This window comes from Thalia democratica, chromosome 4, assembly GCF_965202585.1.
Source record: "Thalia democratica chromosome 4, ktThaDemo2.hap1.1, whole genome shotgun sequence".
Taxonomy (NCBI): domain Eukaryota; kingdom Metazoa; phylum Chordata; class Thaliacea; order Salpida; family Salpidae; genus Thalia; species Thalia democratica.
This window is the reverse complement of record NC_139168.1, coordinates 19,536,692-19,553,091: the sequence shown is the minus strand read 5'-3', so window position 1 is coordinate 19,553,091 and position 16,400 is coordinate 19,536,692. Positions and strand designations below refer to the sequence as shown.

Below are 16,400 nucleotides of genomic sequence, written 5' to 3'. Positions count from 1 at the left end.
CAACTTAAACTGTCACTTTTACAGATCATATAAATTTATAAAGTTAAAGTGTTTTTTCAAAAACATAATTAAATTACTTTAATTAGTGTTATATGAACATTTGAATCATAAATTTAATTTTAAGTCGCATATAAATGAGCAGAATAAATAAACAGTTTGTTATCATAAAAAATTTATTAAATTTTTTGATAAAACGCGTAAATTCTTTCTGTTTTCTTTAAATAAGCTAGAACACTAAAAATTTTTATAAAAGTGTACTAATTTAATTGACATGTTTTGTTTTAAATAAATTTTTAGAAACAGAAAAAAAGGATAGGTTTAACGAATAGTTTGTAAGTAAATTTCTAAAGTTAAAAATCGCAAAGTATTGTTTGTATCATTAAAAAAAAAACTTTAGTTTACTCTGCTTATAGAGTATGATTAAAATAAATTTCAAAGAGCTTGTTAATAAAATCTCGAGTATATACTTACATGTATTAAAATTTAATACTAATGTAGTGTTAAGTAAATTAGCAATTGATGACTTCAATACTTTAAAAACCTAAACGTCAAAATAAATTTATAGTAAAATTCATTATTACTGTAAATTACTTACCACAGACACCCATTAAAATTGTTTTTTAAAAGCTATTTAACTAACTGTCATAATTCATTTCAGATAAAAGTTGCGAACGAGTTTAATAATATTAAAAGTTTAGTTACACTATATAATCTAACTTAGATTTTATTTCTCAGTTTTTACTGTTATATAAATTTTTTAAAGGAAAATATATAAAAATAAAAATAAGCACTTTTTTAGATTGGTACTAGAGTTATTTTAGCAACGCTTTAGTAAAAAAGATAATTGAAAGACAAGAAAGTAGCTTCAAAAGCAATTTGAAAATTAAGTTGTCACAAGTACTGGCCAAACTTGTTCAAAATAATTACTTTCGCTAAAATCTGTTTGTTGTGGTGATGTTTAAATGGTGTTGTGACGTCATAAAGAAGCTACAAAGCGGTTTTTTTAGATAAAACTTTCACTTGACTTTCAAGCTTTTATTGCTAATTTATTATTTAAGTTTAGATTTCAATAGTTAACTTCCTAACATTTTAGTATTTTGTAATGGTTTATCGTAAGTTTTAAAAAATCAGAAGTGTGAGTAGCTAAAGTGAACTATATAACTATAATCAAGCATTATTTACAAAACAACATCTTTTGAATATTTTTTTTCTCTCAACTAAGTTAAGCTTTTTAAAATTTACACAAGATTGAATTTAAACAAAGTCTCAACGAGCCTTGTAAAAGAGTGTTGCATGTTTATTATAACTTATCATACTATGGATGTTATAGTATATACTTTTTATTTCATGTCCTAGAAAAGGTGTTAAACTGTATCTAATGTGTTGTAAAACTGGATAACCGAAGGCTTTTTTCGTACAGCAGAGCTTTAGACCAGTTTAATTTAGGCGATATTTTTTTTCGTTCATTAAACTGTTATCATTAAAACATATTCAGTTCTTAATTGAGTGGAAATTAAGAAACAAGGCTTTGAAAAAGTAATAAAAACTTGAATTAAGTTTTATTGCACGTTTATTGTTTTTAAATTGATGTTTTTTTTTCATTAAACGCTTAATGTTTCTATGTAGTTTTAATGTACAACAACAATAAAAATTAGAAGCAGGTGTACGAATCAATTGTTTTTAAAATTAGGATACTTATAAGGTTTTCTGGAAGAAAAAACAACTAACAAAAAATTGTAAAACTACTTTAGTTTTGTAAAAAGCATGAGTTTTAGAAATTGTTTATCAGCTCTAATTGTTTTAAACTAATTCGTTCCAATCTTACTTTGTATTTTAACTAACAAAACCGATATTTTTATTCATACAATAAGTTGTTTATAAAGTATTTAAACTCATAAACAAGCTATTTACTTTGGACTTTTATACAAAGTCAACTGATTTGATATTTAATGTTGTCGTAAAGCAAAATTTTTATAACTTTTTCACAACTAAACTTGATTTAGAACTCACACTTTTAAAATATTAACTGAACTCAAATCTTTAACACTCTGTTAGAAAAAAGTACGGTCATTAACCAACCGTCTATTTGCTAACGAATTAACTGCATTGTAGAGTGTTTCTAAGAAAAATCAGTTAAATAAATCAGTTTGAACCAAAAAACATCATCCCATGGCCTTATAGAACTTTCAATTTTTTTTTTCAAAATAAGTAAATGCTAATCCATGTGCAAGCAAAAGGCTTTGTACCCAAGCAAAACCAATTGTAAGCGAAATAGCACGCTCAATTTAAACTGAATCAACCTCGAAGAGTACGGGGCGTTTTCACTTTGCTTCGCTAGTAAAATTGAAAGTTCGAATTTTTTAACTTTTTATATTTCAATTACACTCCTACCTTTTTTTGAGTGCAAAAAAATTGGTTAAGGAGTATAAATTTTAGTTTATCTTTTTGTGAAATAAGGAAAAAAATACGAGTGGTGATAAACTTTTTAATGTTAAGCTAATAACATTTTATCAGATAAATTATGAATAAATTAAGTTTTTTAACTATACACTATACCTCAATAATTCGTATAAATTTTTCAATTTAGTTAAGTGGTAATCAAAAAGTTGTTATGTTGTGTAAAATTTCACACGTCTTAAATTGTTGAAATTACTTTTCAATTAAGCTAAGTCACGATGCAAAATCTACTGTAAATATCAACTTTTCTTATCTTTACATAAACTAAAATCTACACTTAAAATTCGATGTTGCATTTAAAACTAGATTTAATTAATTAGAATAAAGTTAACATGAGATTTTTCACACACTTTTAATATTTTTGTTGTTATCTTACATTTATTTGTAAATGTCTTCATATATCACTTACAACAATAGACCATGTTTTTATTGTAACTTTATTTCATAGCACAATGATAACAAATGAAACACTTTATGAAAAGTTTAATAAATCAAAAGACACTTTTTATATTTGGCAGTGATTGTGAAAAAAAGCACTCATAAATTGAAACAGCATATCAAAATTTGTGTTTTAAGACAACAAAATATCAAAGAAAAGAAGTAAAACAAAGTTACAAAGTTTGCTTATCATTTCATAATACTTTGTTTGAAAGAAAAATTTAGAACTCTTTTCTTAGAACGCATTAGTAAACGGAATTACTAAATTGGGTACTAAAACGGATTAAATTGGTTAACAATAAGATAATAAAAAATAGCAGATAACTTTTAATGTTTTGAAAAATAATATAACTTCTTTAAGATGATGAATTTTGATTATAAATATTCTAAAAAGATAGTTTTAATTTTTTCATAAAACACATTAAAAAACAGAATTAAATTCATTTCATTGATTATAAGGGTCATAAAAACAGCAGAAAACTTTTATTCTTTTATTAAAAAAAGATAATAGCTTTAAGCTGAAGTTTCAAACTTCAAGTGTCAGTTTAAGCTTAGTACAAAAAATTTTTATATTAATTATAAAAGATCATTTTGACATATGTTAGTTGTATTTAAATAAAATAATTTGTTTATTATTCAAGTACTTATACTTAAAAAAAAATCTTTTACTTTTCAAGTTCAGTATTTATGTTTAAATTGAAGCAAAAAAATTAAAAAATATATATATAGTTAAGCTTGTTGCTGGGGCGTTTGATGACGTGGTATGAGGTGATCGTACTCGCATTGTGACGTCACTATCGCTTTTCTATGATGGTTCTGTGACGTCACTAGAAATGTGGAGGGTGAGTTCCCTTGTCTGAATAAAAAAATATTTCTTTAGTTTAATATATAATGTGTAAGTTGTTACTATCTAACGCTTTTCTTATTTAAAAAAATAGTTAAATAAAACAACATGGTAAGGTATCTAAATGTGATGAAAAAAATTAATCTTATACAACTCAAGAAAGTTGAGAATTTGAATACTAAGTATAAAAAACACTACCATATTTGTCAATAAAATTTTGAAAAAGTGCTTTTGAATAATTTTGTCTTTTTTATGAAATTCTTAATTTCAACCACTAAAATTGTTGTTTATCTAAATATTTACAAAGTAGAAAATTAAATTTTCACATTTTAGCGCATCAATCAATCTTTTATGCAGCTGTTAGAAAAGTATACAAAATTTCACGAAAAGATCAGAGAAGAAATTAAAACCGCAAAAAAGCCGCTACAAAGAAACATAAACATTCTCACCGTGTGACAAATTTAGAAGAAATAAACAAAAAAGCAAGCAGATACGAGAATTTGTGACGTCATAAAATTTTAGCTTGGAAACACTTTTTTGATCAGATTTATAGTAAAAGTTGTCGTTTCTACAAAATTGACTAATAAATACTCAAGAAATGCAAAATTTATAACGAGCATAAAGTTATTGTTATAGGAAAATTTATTAATTTTTCAAAAAACATAAAACTATAATGTCAATTATTTTCCTTATCTTAATAGCTATCTAAAATTTTTATTTTTATTTTAGAGAACGCACCTTTGCCTTTAATTTAAAAAAAAAATTATTTAATTTGGGGTTGGAATTATTTCATGGGGTCCCTCCAAAAATAAAGGTTTTTTTTCGTTTTTTTTTATCAAATGGTATTACAACCAAAAATAAATATTTTTTTTTAATTTTTTTTTTGATTTCCCTTAGTTTGCATGTTATAAAAACTCTTAAATAGTTATTTTATAAATAATGTTAATATCTTTTACGATTTGGCCCAAAATCAAAATGTAGTATATTACACTATCATTTGCCTTGGCCATTTCCTAGATAAAAAATTGATAAAAGGAAAAAAAAAGTTAATAAGAATGTGAATATACAACAAATTTAATTAAATTATTTTATTTTAATTTAGTTTGATGTAATTCACATTCTTATTAACTTTTTTTTCCTTTTATCAATTTTTTATCTAGGAAATGGCCAAGGCAAATGATAGTGTAATATACTACATTTTGATTTTGGGCCAAATCGTAAAAGATATTAACATTATTTATAAAATAACTATTTAAGAGTTTTTATAACATGCAAACTAAGGGAAATCAAAAAAAAAAATTAAAAAAAAATATTTATTTTTGGTTCTAATACCATTTGATGAAAAAAAACGAAAAAAAACCTTTATTTTTGGAGGGACCCCATGAAATAATTCCAACCCCAAATTAAATAATTTTTTTTTTAAATTAAAGGCAAAGGTGCGTTCTCTAAAATAAAAAAAAATTTTTTTATAGCTTTTAAGATAAGAAAAATAATTGACATTAAAGTTTTATGTTTTTTGAAAAATTAATAAATTTTCCTATAACAATAACTTTATGCTCGTAAATTTATAAACTACTTCTAAAGCCATTAAAAATGAGTTTTTGAATATTGTCTTGAAGGTAAAAAACTGTAAATTGTGTTAAATGAAACAATAGAATGATAACAAATGTTGACCGTGAAAAAAAGAAAGTGCACTAGTTTAGCCTCAAGGAGTTTTCGATGCCATCGTAATTGAGCCATTTAGGCTTTTATGCTATTTTTCATTTAAAACGAAAACAAATAAAGGTAGTAAAGCTTTGCCTCAAGAACAAATAAGTCCGTAAATCACCGCGTTGAAGAATAAATCCGGTAATTTTCAGTCTTTTGACTCACATGGATTTCAGTGTTAATTACTTTTAATACGATGAAGGTAATCCCAATTTCAAATAAATAGGTGTTTGATCGAACAAAAAGAAAGAATTAATTTCCAGCTCACCTTTTAAACTGTTTACAAATGAAGCAGTTTAAAAACAAACGTAAGAAAAACAAATTTGATTTTTATTTCTAGTGTAATTCAAAGAAAATCATACAAAAGTACAAAATCTGAAGTGTATATGTCTTGTATATTGTATAATCAATATAATCTTAAGTGTTTTTCGGATAATTGCAACTTAAAATTGCATTGTGTCTTTTAATGAAAAAAGAACAATATTGATTGAGGGCATACAATGTAATTGCTACTAATGGTTAAACTAACAGTAAAGCATCAAAAATGTTGAAGCATTAATTTATAGCTAATGTTTACTTAAAATTACTAGATTAATTACAATTAAAATGACGAAAAGTTTACCTTTTTCATGTTTTCAACACATTTTCAAAGTTACAAAAGTTGTTTAAGCTAGTTTAATTTCATAATTTTTAGTTGTTTTTCCGGTCAAAAACAGTTTGAACAAAATGGAGAACTGGTTTTATCAATACTTCTTTAAAAGTTATCTACTTTGTAAATGTTTGTAAAAGTTTCTGCAGTTACAACAAATTAATTTCATATGAATGTTTTCAAAAAAAAAAAAGCTGTAGGCTCGGCAAACAATTAAAACAACACAAGGGGAAAATCATTCTCAACAAAATTCATACATCAAGCAGAGAGATTGCTATCTGCTAGACATTTTTTAACGGTTGCTTTGCTATGAACTTTTGCATAAAACAACAAACTTATGGCAGAACAAAAACTCGCTGTAAAAACAAAACGATATTGCCGATACGCCTCAATGAGCACGTGAATTGAAAACCTTGTTTCCATGGCAACCACGAATAATTGTTGTTTTAAAAGTGTATTAAAATGTAAAAGTCTGATGTGTTGTATTGGTTGTTGGTTGAAGTATTTTTCATAGTATTTGTAGTTATTTAATAATAAAACATATACTGTTAATGCCGCTGCAATATTGGTACACAAAAAATTCTATAGACAATTTGTTTTTCAAGTCATTGTCAAGTCATTGTTTTGTTTTATTTTTCTCATTAAATTTTAATCATTTTATTTAATTGATCAATTGCACAAGCCTTGTTTTATTGAGCAAGTAGTGGTATAAAACTCTCATAGTTTTCTATTCAATTTCTAAACCATTTAAACGTCAAAAGTCATTTAAGTATATATCTATTCAAAAAGCCACAAACAAGCTATACAAGAAACAAACATTGCAAAAAATAACAAAGAAGAATAAAACCACAATGAGCCTGTTATAACCTTATAAATTCGTCTTTAAACTTGAAATAAACACACTAATTGAAAACACTTTATAAGGCTTGCTATTTTTATCTATCCAAAACAAACAATTTAGTTGGTTATTCAAGTTTACTAAGTTTTTTTTAACGTAAATCAAAGTTAAAAATGCGTTCCAAAACAAACAAAGCTTGCACCTTTAACTAAAAATGTGGTTAATCTTTTAAAAGAAAATGAAATCTATTGATGATTAAGGTGTTGTTGTAACATAACGAGTTATTAAAATAAAAATTAAAATTGCAGACGAAATACTAATTTACAATTTCAAAAATTTTAATAAATATTAAAATTATTTTTTGAGCATGGTTTTAATTTAATAACTTATTAGCAAACATGCAAATTGAATAAACAGTTTGTTATGACAACTAATTTCTGGTATTTTATCAAAAATTCGTGATACCTAATTGAGCTTTACTGTGTTTACACTAAATTTACTTATAAAACTTTATTATTATTAAAAATAAATGATGATTGACAAAGAAAATAAAATTTTTATTTTAAAAAACTATTAAAACCAAAAAATATAATTAAACGTAAAATGAAAACATACAAAACATGTTAATCAAGTTTAATAAATTTTAAGTTATTTTAAAGATCAAAGGCTAGTAAAGTTTTATTCTTAAAAGAATTAAATACAACTTTTGTCAAAGTTGTTTTAGTATGAACTTTATTTTGGGAAAAAAACAAAATAAGTTGTTTGTTAAAAATTTTTGTTGTGGAAATTAAAACTTGAATTTAAGTTAAAAAATACTTTATAACATAGCTTGAATTCTCTTACACCGAAAACTTATAAGGGAAAGTAGAAAGAGATCTCAAGTGCTATCTGGAAATTAAATTGTCACAAGTACTGGCAAAACTTGTTCAAAATAATCACTTTCGCTACATTTTGATTGTTGTGGCCCTCGTTTAATTGTCCTTTATTACGTCATAAAGGAACTACAAAGCGTCTTTTTATTGTCTGTTTCACTTAAAAGTTTGTGATGCTATTTTTATTTTGAACTTAAATTTCCATGTTCAAAATATCTTTTTAAGTTATTTTGATTTTATTAAGTTTAAAGCATAAAGGCGAGTTTATACTGAGTTAGTTTCTTTAAAAATTATTTTTAGGTATATAACAAAAAGTTATAATGGAGGCGTGTAAAGTTTTAAAAGTTTCAGTTCCTGTGTTTTTTTTTCTGGTATACTAAACTAAAAAAAATCTGTTATCATCAAAGGTCGATTTAAAATAGAATTTCTACAATGTAATAGCATCAATTTTCCCAAAAACGAATAGCAATAATATTTTTTAAGATTAACAATACTTTAACAAATAATAAATAGAAACATTTTGAAAGCATTTTAAAACAAATATTTAAATCTGCTAATCACACCATAAATTATAAGCTGCATGACTAGTAGCTAACAAAATTACTCGACGTTGTAGTAATGACAAAAAAACGTCAAGTAAAGTAGTTAATATTTAAAAAAAAGTAGTTCATTAATAAACGAATTGCAGTTTAAATAAATAAAAACTGCTTACATGTTAAGGATTTCATCAGAAATAAATACTTTAGTTATAACAGCTTAATAAAAGACTTATTAGTAAAAGTGTTGCAATTGGTAATTAGTAAAAACAAATAAAACTTTTACTTAGCAATTAAGACTAAAATAGTTAATAAAACATAAGTCAGTTAAGTTATAGCATTTTATTAAAACAACAACTAACATTTTCGGGTTTTCGTCGGATGCCATTGACGTCACGACGTCTCTCCGGTTTTGTGACGTCATTTTTGTTGATGACGTCATAATTGGAACGAACTTGTCGTATTGGGATCGCACCTTGGCCTGCATGAACTCTTTTCTGGTGATTCCACCGTTAGAAGGCGCTATTTCGCCCCCTGAAAATAATAACCATCATTTTTATTGTCAAAAAATTGTGTACGTTAATATAGTTTATTTAGTCATTAAGGTATTTGTAAGGTAAGTTTTTTGTCTCCTGAAAATTTAACTCTGAATTAAACTCATATAAACATGTTAGTTAATATTTTATCTTTAGTTTTTAGCATTTTTCAAAGGTTAAACTTTCGAGAGTTTTGTTGCTACCTAAAAATCAAGTTCAGTAGAATTAAAATACCACCAAGCTTGACTTTTACCTACTATTATTTTGGAAAGTTTAACGTTTACTTTAAAAGGTTTTTACGTGATTTTTTAAATTCAAAAATGTTTTGATCGTTTTTTAGTAATAACACTATAACATTTTGACCTGCTGAATATGTAATACATTAAATTGTTTGAATTAAAAGCACTTTAAACTTTTGCATAACATGCTTTTAGTTATTGGACATTGCAAGAGCACTTTCATCTGCAGCAGAATAAAAGTTCATTTATAAGCTTTGTTGATTATGCATTCACTAAAACAAAAAAGACTCTTTGACATACCTGACGGAGCGATGACGTTCCTGCACCCGGGTACGTTCTGATGCGGCTGCAACGTGGTCTGGTACTCGTTGAACACCGACACGTCAGAAGACATCTGGTAATCCTGGGTTCTCCGCTGGTAGTTCTCCGCGTGCAGGTAGTTGTCAGGATTCACCTGAAAGTTAACAAAATTTATTATACAATCAAAAAATATAAAAACAATCGTATAATAATTGGTAGTAGTATAAGATAAGTCTAATGTTTAAAAATAGCTGGTAGTTGTCAGGATTCACCTGGAAATTAATTAAATTTATTTATTACATTTAATTAATTGTAATATTACATAAATCTCAAGTTTAACAATATGTTACTCAAAATATCCAAGTAAGTAATATATTAGGAATTTACTTGGGAGTGGGGGCATTGGGGGTTGCACTCGGCGTATATCCTCTGGTCGTTTTCGACTTGTTGAAGCTGTCGAAAGCTGTCCCCTCTGAAAGGCTTGGGTAAAGTAGCTGGAGGTCGCTGTTGAGAAAAAAAAGTTTGTTCAATGATTGAAAAAATAGGTTAGTTATTGTGCTTGTTACGTTTTCTATATATATTTTTTTTCCAGTAATTAATTTTTAAAATTCTTTATTTGGAATTTATTGTATAAGTTTTCGTTCTTATGTTAATGTTGATACATAAAGTAGTAAAAAATACCTTCAATATTTTTTTATATAAAAAAAATTTTTTTTTGGTTTTCTTTAACTAAAAAAGCGTTTCAAAAATTTCTGTAAGCAAAAACATGATGTTGTTTTAGCAGTAAAACAGAATGAATCCTTAGCACCATACAAACACAAACCTGCAACAGACTCATGTGCTTGTCGTTAAGCAACTCAACGTTCTTGTCAACCTCCACCTTGTACTTCTTCATCCGCTCGAGGTTGCACGCGTTCCTGTTCAGGTTGGGGTATCCCCCCTCCCTGCTCTTCTTGTGGTGGTGCACGCAGTAGGCGGACACGAACACGATCACCAGTAAGAAGCACGTGGATATGCCTGTTAGGGTATATATTATTTGTAATAAAAGGATAAAGAATGAGAACTTAGTATTATATAAATTATTACTTTTTTTTTTATATTATCATCAACAGAAAGCAAGTGTATATGCCTTTCAATGCATATATATGCTAAGTAGTTAAAAAATGGAAAATTTTATAATTTGTTTTGAGGGAATAAAAACTAAGAACCAAAGGTTAAGTTTTTTGTTTTACAAGTAAAAGTTTCTTATACCACTTTTTGTTAACTATAACATATATATTTTTTTAAATAGAAAATTTGTACAAGCATAACTATATAACTATATAACTATTTAAAAATCTAAACAATATAAGTTGTCTCATTAACTAACCAATCAGCGCGGAGTGGAGGCTCTGGGAGTTGTTGTTGTTGTTGTTGTCAGGGGGAATAACCTGAGTGGCCTCTTCCGACTGGACGAATAGGTGCTCCCTGCTTGGGGGATTTTTTGTTTTAGCCGTCGAGCACTGAACCGCAAGAACTTCCTCTAACTTCTGGTTGGAATCGAATACGCACACCTAGAGATAAATTGTAGTTTTTAGTTTTTAAATTCTATCTGCCCGTTGAACCGATGTAGTTTTCAATCCTTTTTTTGTTTTTTATACGCTTTTTTTTTGTATAACTATAGCAGGAACATGGAAAATTCTTTATTGCTTTTGTAATTTTAAATTATATTTGACTCTTTTTAAATATAACGTTTTACTACCAGTTTTTTTTCACCTTTAAGATTAATATACATAAACAAGCTAATAGTATTTAACGAATACTACTTATGTTAACTAAAGATGTTACTTAAACTTGTCGATTGTTGTATATGAATCACTAATAAAAGTCAATAAACAAAATTCACAACAAAACCAGTATAAATACATCTCCTCAGTTTTTTTTGTTACAAAAACTTGAATAAAACTAACGAACCTGGTATGAAGTTCCGGGTTCTAGGTCCCCGACCACCACTTCCCCACCACTTAAATCTCTCACCCTCCTGCTGGAACCCCTGACGTACCTGTGGGCGGCAACCTGAAATACAGAGAAGTTTTTGTTAAAATATGATTGTAGTAAATACAACAAAAGAAATAAAGTTCCTAATATGCAAGTCTGATATGTGTGGGAATGTTTTTTCTTTGACTAATTTAAATTTCCTGCAGACCACCATAGATTCCCTGCGGTTGCTTAATAGTTTTATTCATTTTAAATTTTCCGATTTACTACCAGTTTTCTTTTCTTTTTAGACTTAATATACTTGTATCACATGTAATCAAATTTAACTAACAGTACTTATACGTTATTCATGACAGTTGTTAACAAAACTTAACATTTGACTCATTTATAACTATCTTTAAACACAATTCTTGACGCAATTAACAAACCTGCGGGTTTCGTGTGCAGTTGGAGCAGTGAAGGACCCCGTACATCACCTTGAAGGTTATGAACCCGGGAACTTCAGTGGACGGGTTCCATATCAGGTGGAAGGAATCGGTCGTGGTTCGGGTGATCCGCATGAAGTGCTCCGTTTTCAATCTGTTTAGATATTTTTTGTTACAGCTTTGTTTGTGAATTTTTAAGACTTTTTATTTATTGAGTTATTTGGTTTACTGTAAACATAAAAGTACTTGACAATGCAGTTAAGTTACAAACTGGTGGATAGTTTTGATGTTTTTTATGTATGTACTAAATTATTGTTTTAATTATGTTTGATGTAAAGCGTTTTGTCTATAACTTTTTGAATAATACCAAAATATATGTTTTCAATATGTTTTCAAAGTTTTCTGATTCAAAGTAATAATCTAGTCAATATAACAGTAAAGATACAATATGTTTGATAATACAGTAAAGTTACAAAGTAAGTTTTTTAGTTATAAGTTCAACACAGTAAAAAAAATAATTTTAAAACAATTGATATTAGTAATAAGTAACAAAATAGTTAATAATGCAGTTGACTTACAAAACAGTTCATAATAAAGCATAAGAAGTACTTAATAATAAAGTTAAGTTAAAGGTTTATTAGTTACGAATTCAAGCTGTGATTTGAAGTGATACGGTTTGTAATTCGATTATTTCAGTGAAGTGCCACACATATAACATATGGTGAAGTTGTGTGCGTAACAAAACTTTTAAACAAACATTTGCAAATATTCGGGTGCTTTAGCAGAGTTTATAATTTACCGACTGTGCATGTGTAAGTTGTATTTATGCATGTAAAGGTATTTAGTTCTTGAGGGAAATTAAACAATTTTTTTAAACTATCAATCAAAAAGTTCAAAATTATGTGCGGCACACACTTTTGTCATATTTTAAATAAAACAAACATTTTAAGATTTTATTAGCAACTTTAGTTTGATGCACTTATTGCGATTATGAAAATATGAACTTTTTAGTAGCAATCAAAAGTTTAATTTAAGCTTTTGTAATCAAGATTTCCAACAAAGTAAAATACTATTAAACTTTCGTTTTAGAAATGATGCAAACATATGTTCTAAAATTTTGTTCAAACATTAATATCTTTCGTAAACAGATAATTTAAAGCGAAATTTGAATAATAAACAATGTGATGTAATAGAGATCAAAATCAACTGATCGTCGTTATCTTTACAAATTGATATTTAAGTCTTACAAACAATGTTCTGCTTTTTGGTATTTAAACTTTAGTTTTATATTTATATATCATTAAAAAAAGAGCCTCAGCCTAGACTTTCGTATGCCGCGAGACAAGCTCAACTTAACATGAAGGCTTGATCATACCAACTTGATCATCAAACCATTCTGTAGACTGAGACCCAGGTTTCGTTTTTATTGAAACTCATCAGTCAGCCGCAACCGGAAAACTTCAATTTTTCGCTTTCACTCAAAAACATTTATCGGTTGCTGTAGCCTTATAAGTTTCAATAAGAACGAAACCCCGGTCTCAGTCAACCGAAGGCTTGTGGTCTGATGATCGAATTGGTTTGATCAAACCTTTACTTTAAGTTAATGAAGTCTTGCAATTTTGTTTGATTAAATTAAGAGCATTAAAAGCGTGATCTTTTCTTTACATAGTTAGTAATATGGTTTTATTATTATGGTAAACTGTTTTACTCTATAAAACAAGTATAAAGATCCAATATCATATAAATAGTAAAACAATACTTTATATCAGTCAAATTAGTGATTATACACTAGTTAAAAATTTTACAAGTTTAAAAATTTACTCTTAACATTTAAAAATGTTGAACTGAAATTAACAAGATGTAAAGAACTAGTGTATTTTAGTTCACTGAACTAGAAAACTAACCATTTTTCATTTTAAGTGCCTGTATAATAGTTTATATTAGTATAAAAGTTTTACCAAACAACAATCATAACTTAATACAACAATAACTTCTAAGTAAAATACTTAACTGACCTGGTACTGCAAGTTAGCGACATCCTGGGTATTATTCCCAGCTCGTCGTCATGGAGATAGTTCGGGGCGTGGCACTTGACCTTGCTTGACAACCTGCTGTTGCCTAGCAACCACTTCTGCAGGTACAGCAGGTAGCAGTCGCATTTCCAGGGGTTGTCGGTGAGTACAAGGGACTTGGTGTCGGGGGAGAGGTTGTCGAGGCAACCGGGCTCCACGGACTGCAGTTTGTTCGATGACAAGTCGAGGACCTGTTGATGTAAGAAGTTTAAAAATCTAAAAAAATTAGAAGAAGTGTTTTATTCAAACAGAAACTAATAAGAATCTGTTAATTGTAAACTACGCATAAAAAAAAATAAATGAATAAAATAAAATAAAATAAAACTTTAATTTATTCTATACACTTTACTTTCAAAAATAAAGCATTGAAAAAATAAATCAATTTTCAAATTAAAATTGTTAATTTTAATTCAAATAAAACAATCTAAAGTTCAGCGTACAATAGCTAATCTATTTCAAAGAAGTAAAGAATTTTTTAGATTTAAAACATGGATATATTTTAAGCTTGGCAAAAATCGAAACTGCAAAAACGCATGACAAAACAAACACCACAAAATGACAGTCAGCCATGAGAGGATGTGACAATTTTAACAAGTATTTTGATTGCTGATCAGCAGCGATATAACCCCAATACAAACATGTAGGTGCTTATCTTATCAGTCAAACATTTGCTTTGTGACGTCATTATCAAATTACTGTATGACATCAAGTGCGATTGCCAGTGTCTCATTTTCGTTTTGATTAAAACACTAGCTTTGACATTTTACCATCTTTGCAAAATTAAAAAAAAATCATAAAACAGTGATGAAAAATTTTTAGGTTTTAGGTTGTTAACTATTGTTTACACACATAAAAATATTTTAAAAGCTCACAAAAATATTTTTTTTTTGTGAATTTGCGTACACTAAAACTTTAAGAAATTATATTATAAAAAAGACATATTACAAAGAAAAAAATTAAAAAGTAATTGAAAAGGTGACAGTAAACGTAGTTTTAAAAGAGCACAACAGTTTATGCAAACAATTTTTCATTCATTGTACTCATCATTAATGAAACTAAGAACCTTTACAACCGTAAAAGTTTGTTATTACTAAACAGCTTGGACTAGGCTATTAACTAGGTGTTAGTAACTGTATATGTAATGCAGAAGATAAACTTGTGTTTATACTATATTATTTATTTTGATAATTATTTACCAAGTAAACAACTTATACTATTGTATATACACTAACAACAAAACTTTAATGGGAATCAAACAAAAGGGTCGTAAACTAACTTGTAAATCCAAAAGGTCTTCGACTCCACTCCTCGCATCATTCCCACTTTTGTACAAGTACCTGATCTGATTTCCTGACAGATGCAGCTTCTTCAGACTCACAGGAATGTCAGCTGGAACCTCCTGAAAGTTGTTGGAGCCCAAGCACAAGTTGCTCAGTGAAGGCAGAAACCTGAAGCTCCCGGGGCCCACGTTGCTGATCAGGTTGAATGAAAGATCTAACAGCTGCAAGTTCGGGAGATCCCCGTTAATTTTCAAGGTGGTTATCCCGTTTCTGGAGGCAGTCAAGCGTGTTAAAGTCCGCGGTAGATTGCCGGGCAACCGAGACAGCTCGTTGTCGTCGAGGGTGAGTTCTGTCAAAGGGTTTTTCCCTAAATCGATCTCGTCCATCTGCTCCGACGTGATGTTGTTTCCCGCCAGGTGCAGCGTCCTGAGAAATTTTAGATTTTCGAGGGGATTTCCCTTAAGCGAAATAATTTCGTTGCCGCCAAGATCAAGGAGTACAGTTTTTTCGGGAACGTTTCTGGGGATGCTGGTTAAAAGGTTGCCGTTCATGTTTAACTCGATCAGTTTGGGGAAATCCCGCAACCTTTTGTCCAATGTATCGTCACTTTTTAGAGAATTACCCTGCAACAGGAGTTTCACTATATTTTTCGATAGGCCCTGGGGAAATTCGGTAAATCCCTTTTCCTGGCAAAAAGCCCAGTTTCTGTTGGTTCGGCATGTTTTGGCTTGGACCGCATATTGAGAGAGTGTCGTTAGAATTAATATGATTAGCAGGTTCATTGTTACATTACATCTGTGATAAGTTATAAATACTAGCTTATAAAAAAAAAAACATGTGTAATTAATTTTGGTCAATAAACGTTTAGAACTATTAAGTGTCTGTACAAGAGTATCGTCAAAATTAATACGATATAGTTCACCATTACACTACATCTGTTGAAATAAGAAACAAAACATTTAGGTAGTTTTATGTTTTTTTATGTGAAAACAAAAGAAAACAAGCCAGCTATAAATAAAAGTTACAAAATCTATTGTTGTTATTAAATATTTGAAGTAATCAATTAATTTAGATGCCTTTAGTTTTATTTTTAGTACATTTATGAAAAGTTATATAAATAGTGGCTTCTTACTACCATTCTTTTTTAAAATTAATATATTATAACACATCGTTATACTTCATCTTTAAAAAAAATATAAAAACTTTTAAGTAGAAATCTATAAATTTTCG

General features: G+C 28.1%; 1 protein-coding gene across 1 annotated transcript; it reads right to left on the bottom strand.

Annotated features, from left to right (window-relative positions):
• Positions 1 to 3,189: 3,189 nt before the first annotated feature.
• On the bottom strand, positions 3,190 to 15,961 carry LOC145834036 (uncharacterized). The gene is made up of 10 exons (XM_082941358.1): positions 15,167 to 15,961; positions 13,834 to 14,081; positions 11,822 to 11,972; positions 11,370 to 11,471; positions 10,786 to 10,969; positions 10,240 to 10,433; positions 9,804 to 9,920; positions 9,417 to 9,570; positions 8,704 to 8,875; positions 3,190 to 3,751 (listed from the first exon to the last, which is right to left on the bottom strand). Exons 1-10 carry the CDS (start codon positions 15,950 to 15,952, stop codon positions 3,625 to 3,627), a joined length of 2,235 nt encoding a protein of 744 aa, XP_082797484.1. The 5' UTR covers positions 15,953 to 15,961; the 3' UTR covers positions 3,190 to 3,624.
• Between the last annotated feature and the right edge of the window lie 439 nt (positions 15,962 to 16,400).

Excerpts from the sequence above, each read along its gene's own strand:
- LOC145834036 (XM_082941358.1), bottom strand. The coding sequence starts at position 15,952 with ATGAACCTGCTAATCATATTAATTCTAACGACACTCTCTCAATATGCG. Across the intron at positions 10,434-10,785 it reads CCTCCACTCCGCGCTGATTG|GCATATCCACGTGCTTCTTA; the intron begins GTTAGTTAATGA and ends ATACCCTAACAG. Across the intron at positions 9,571-9,803 it reads CCCAATGCCCCCACTCCCAA|GTGAATCCTGACAACTACCT; the intron begins GTAAATTCCTAA and ends GTTAACTTTCAG.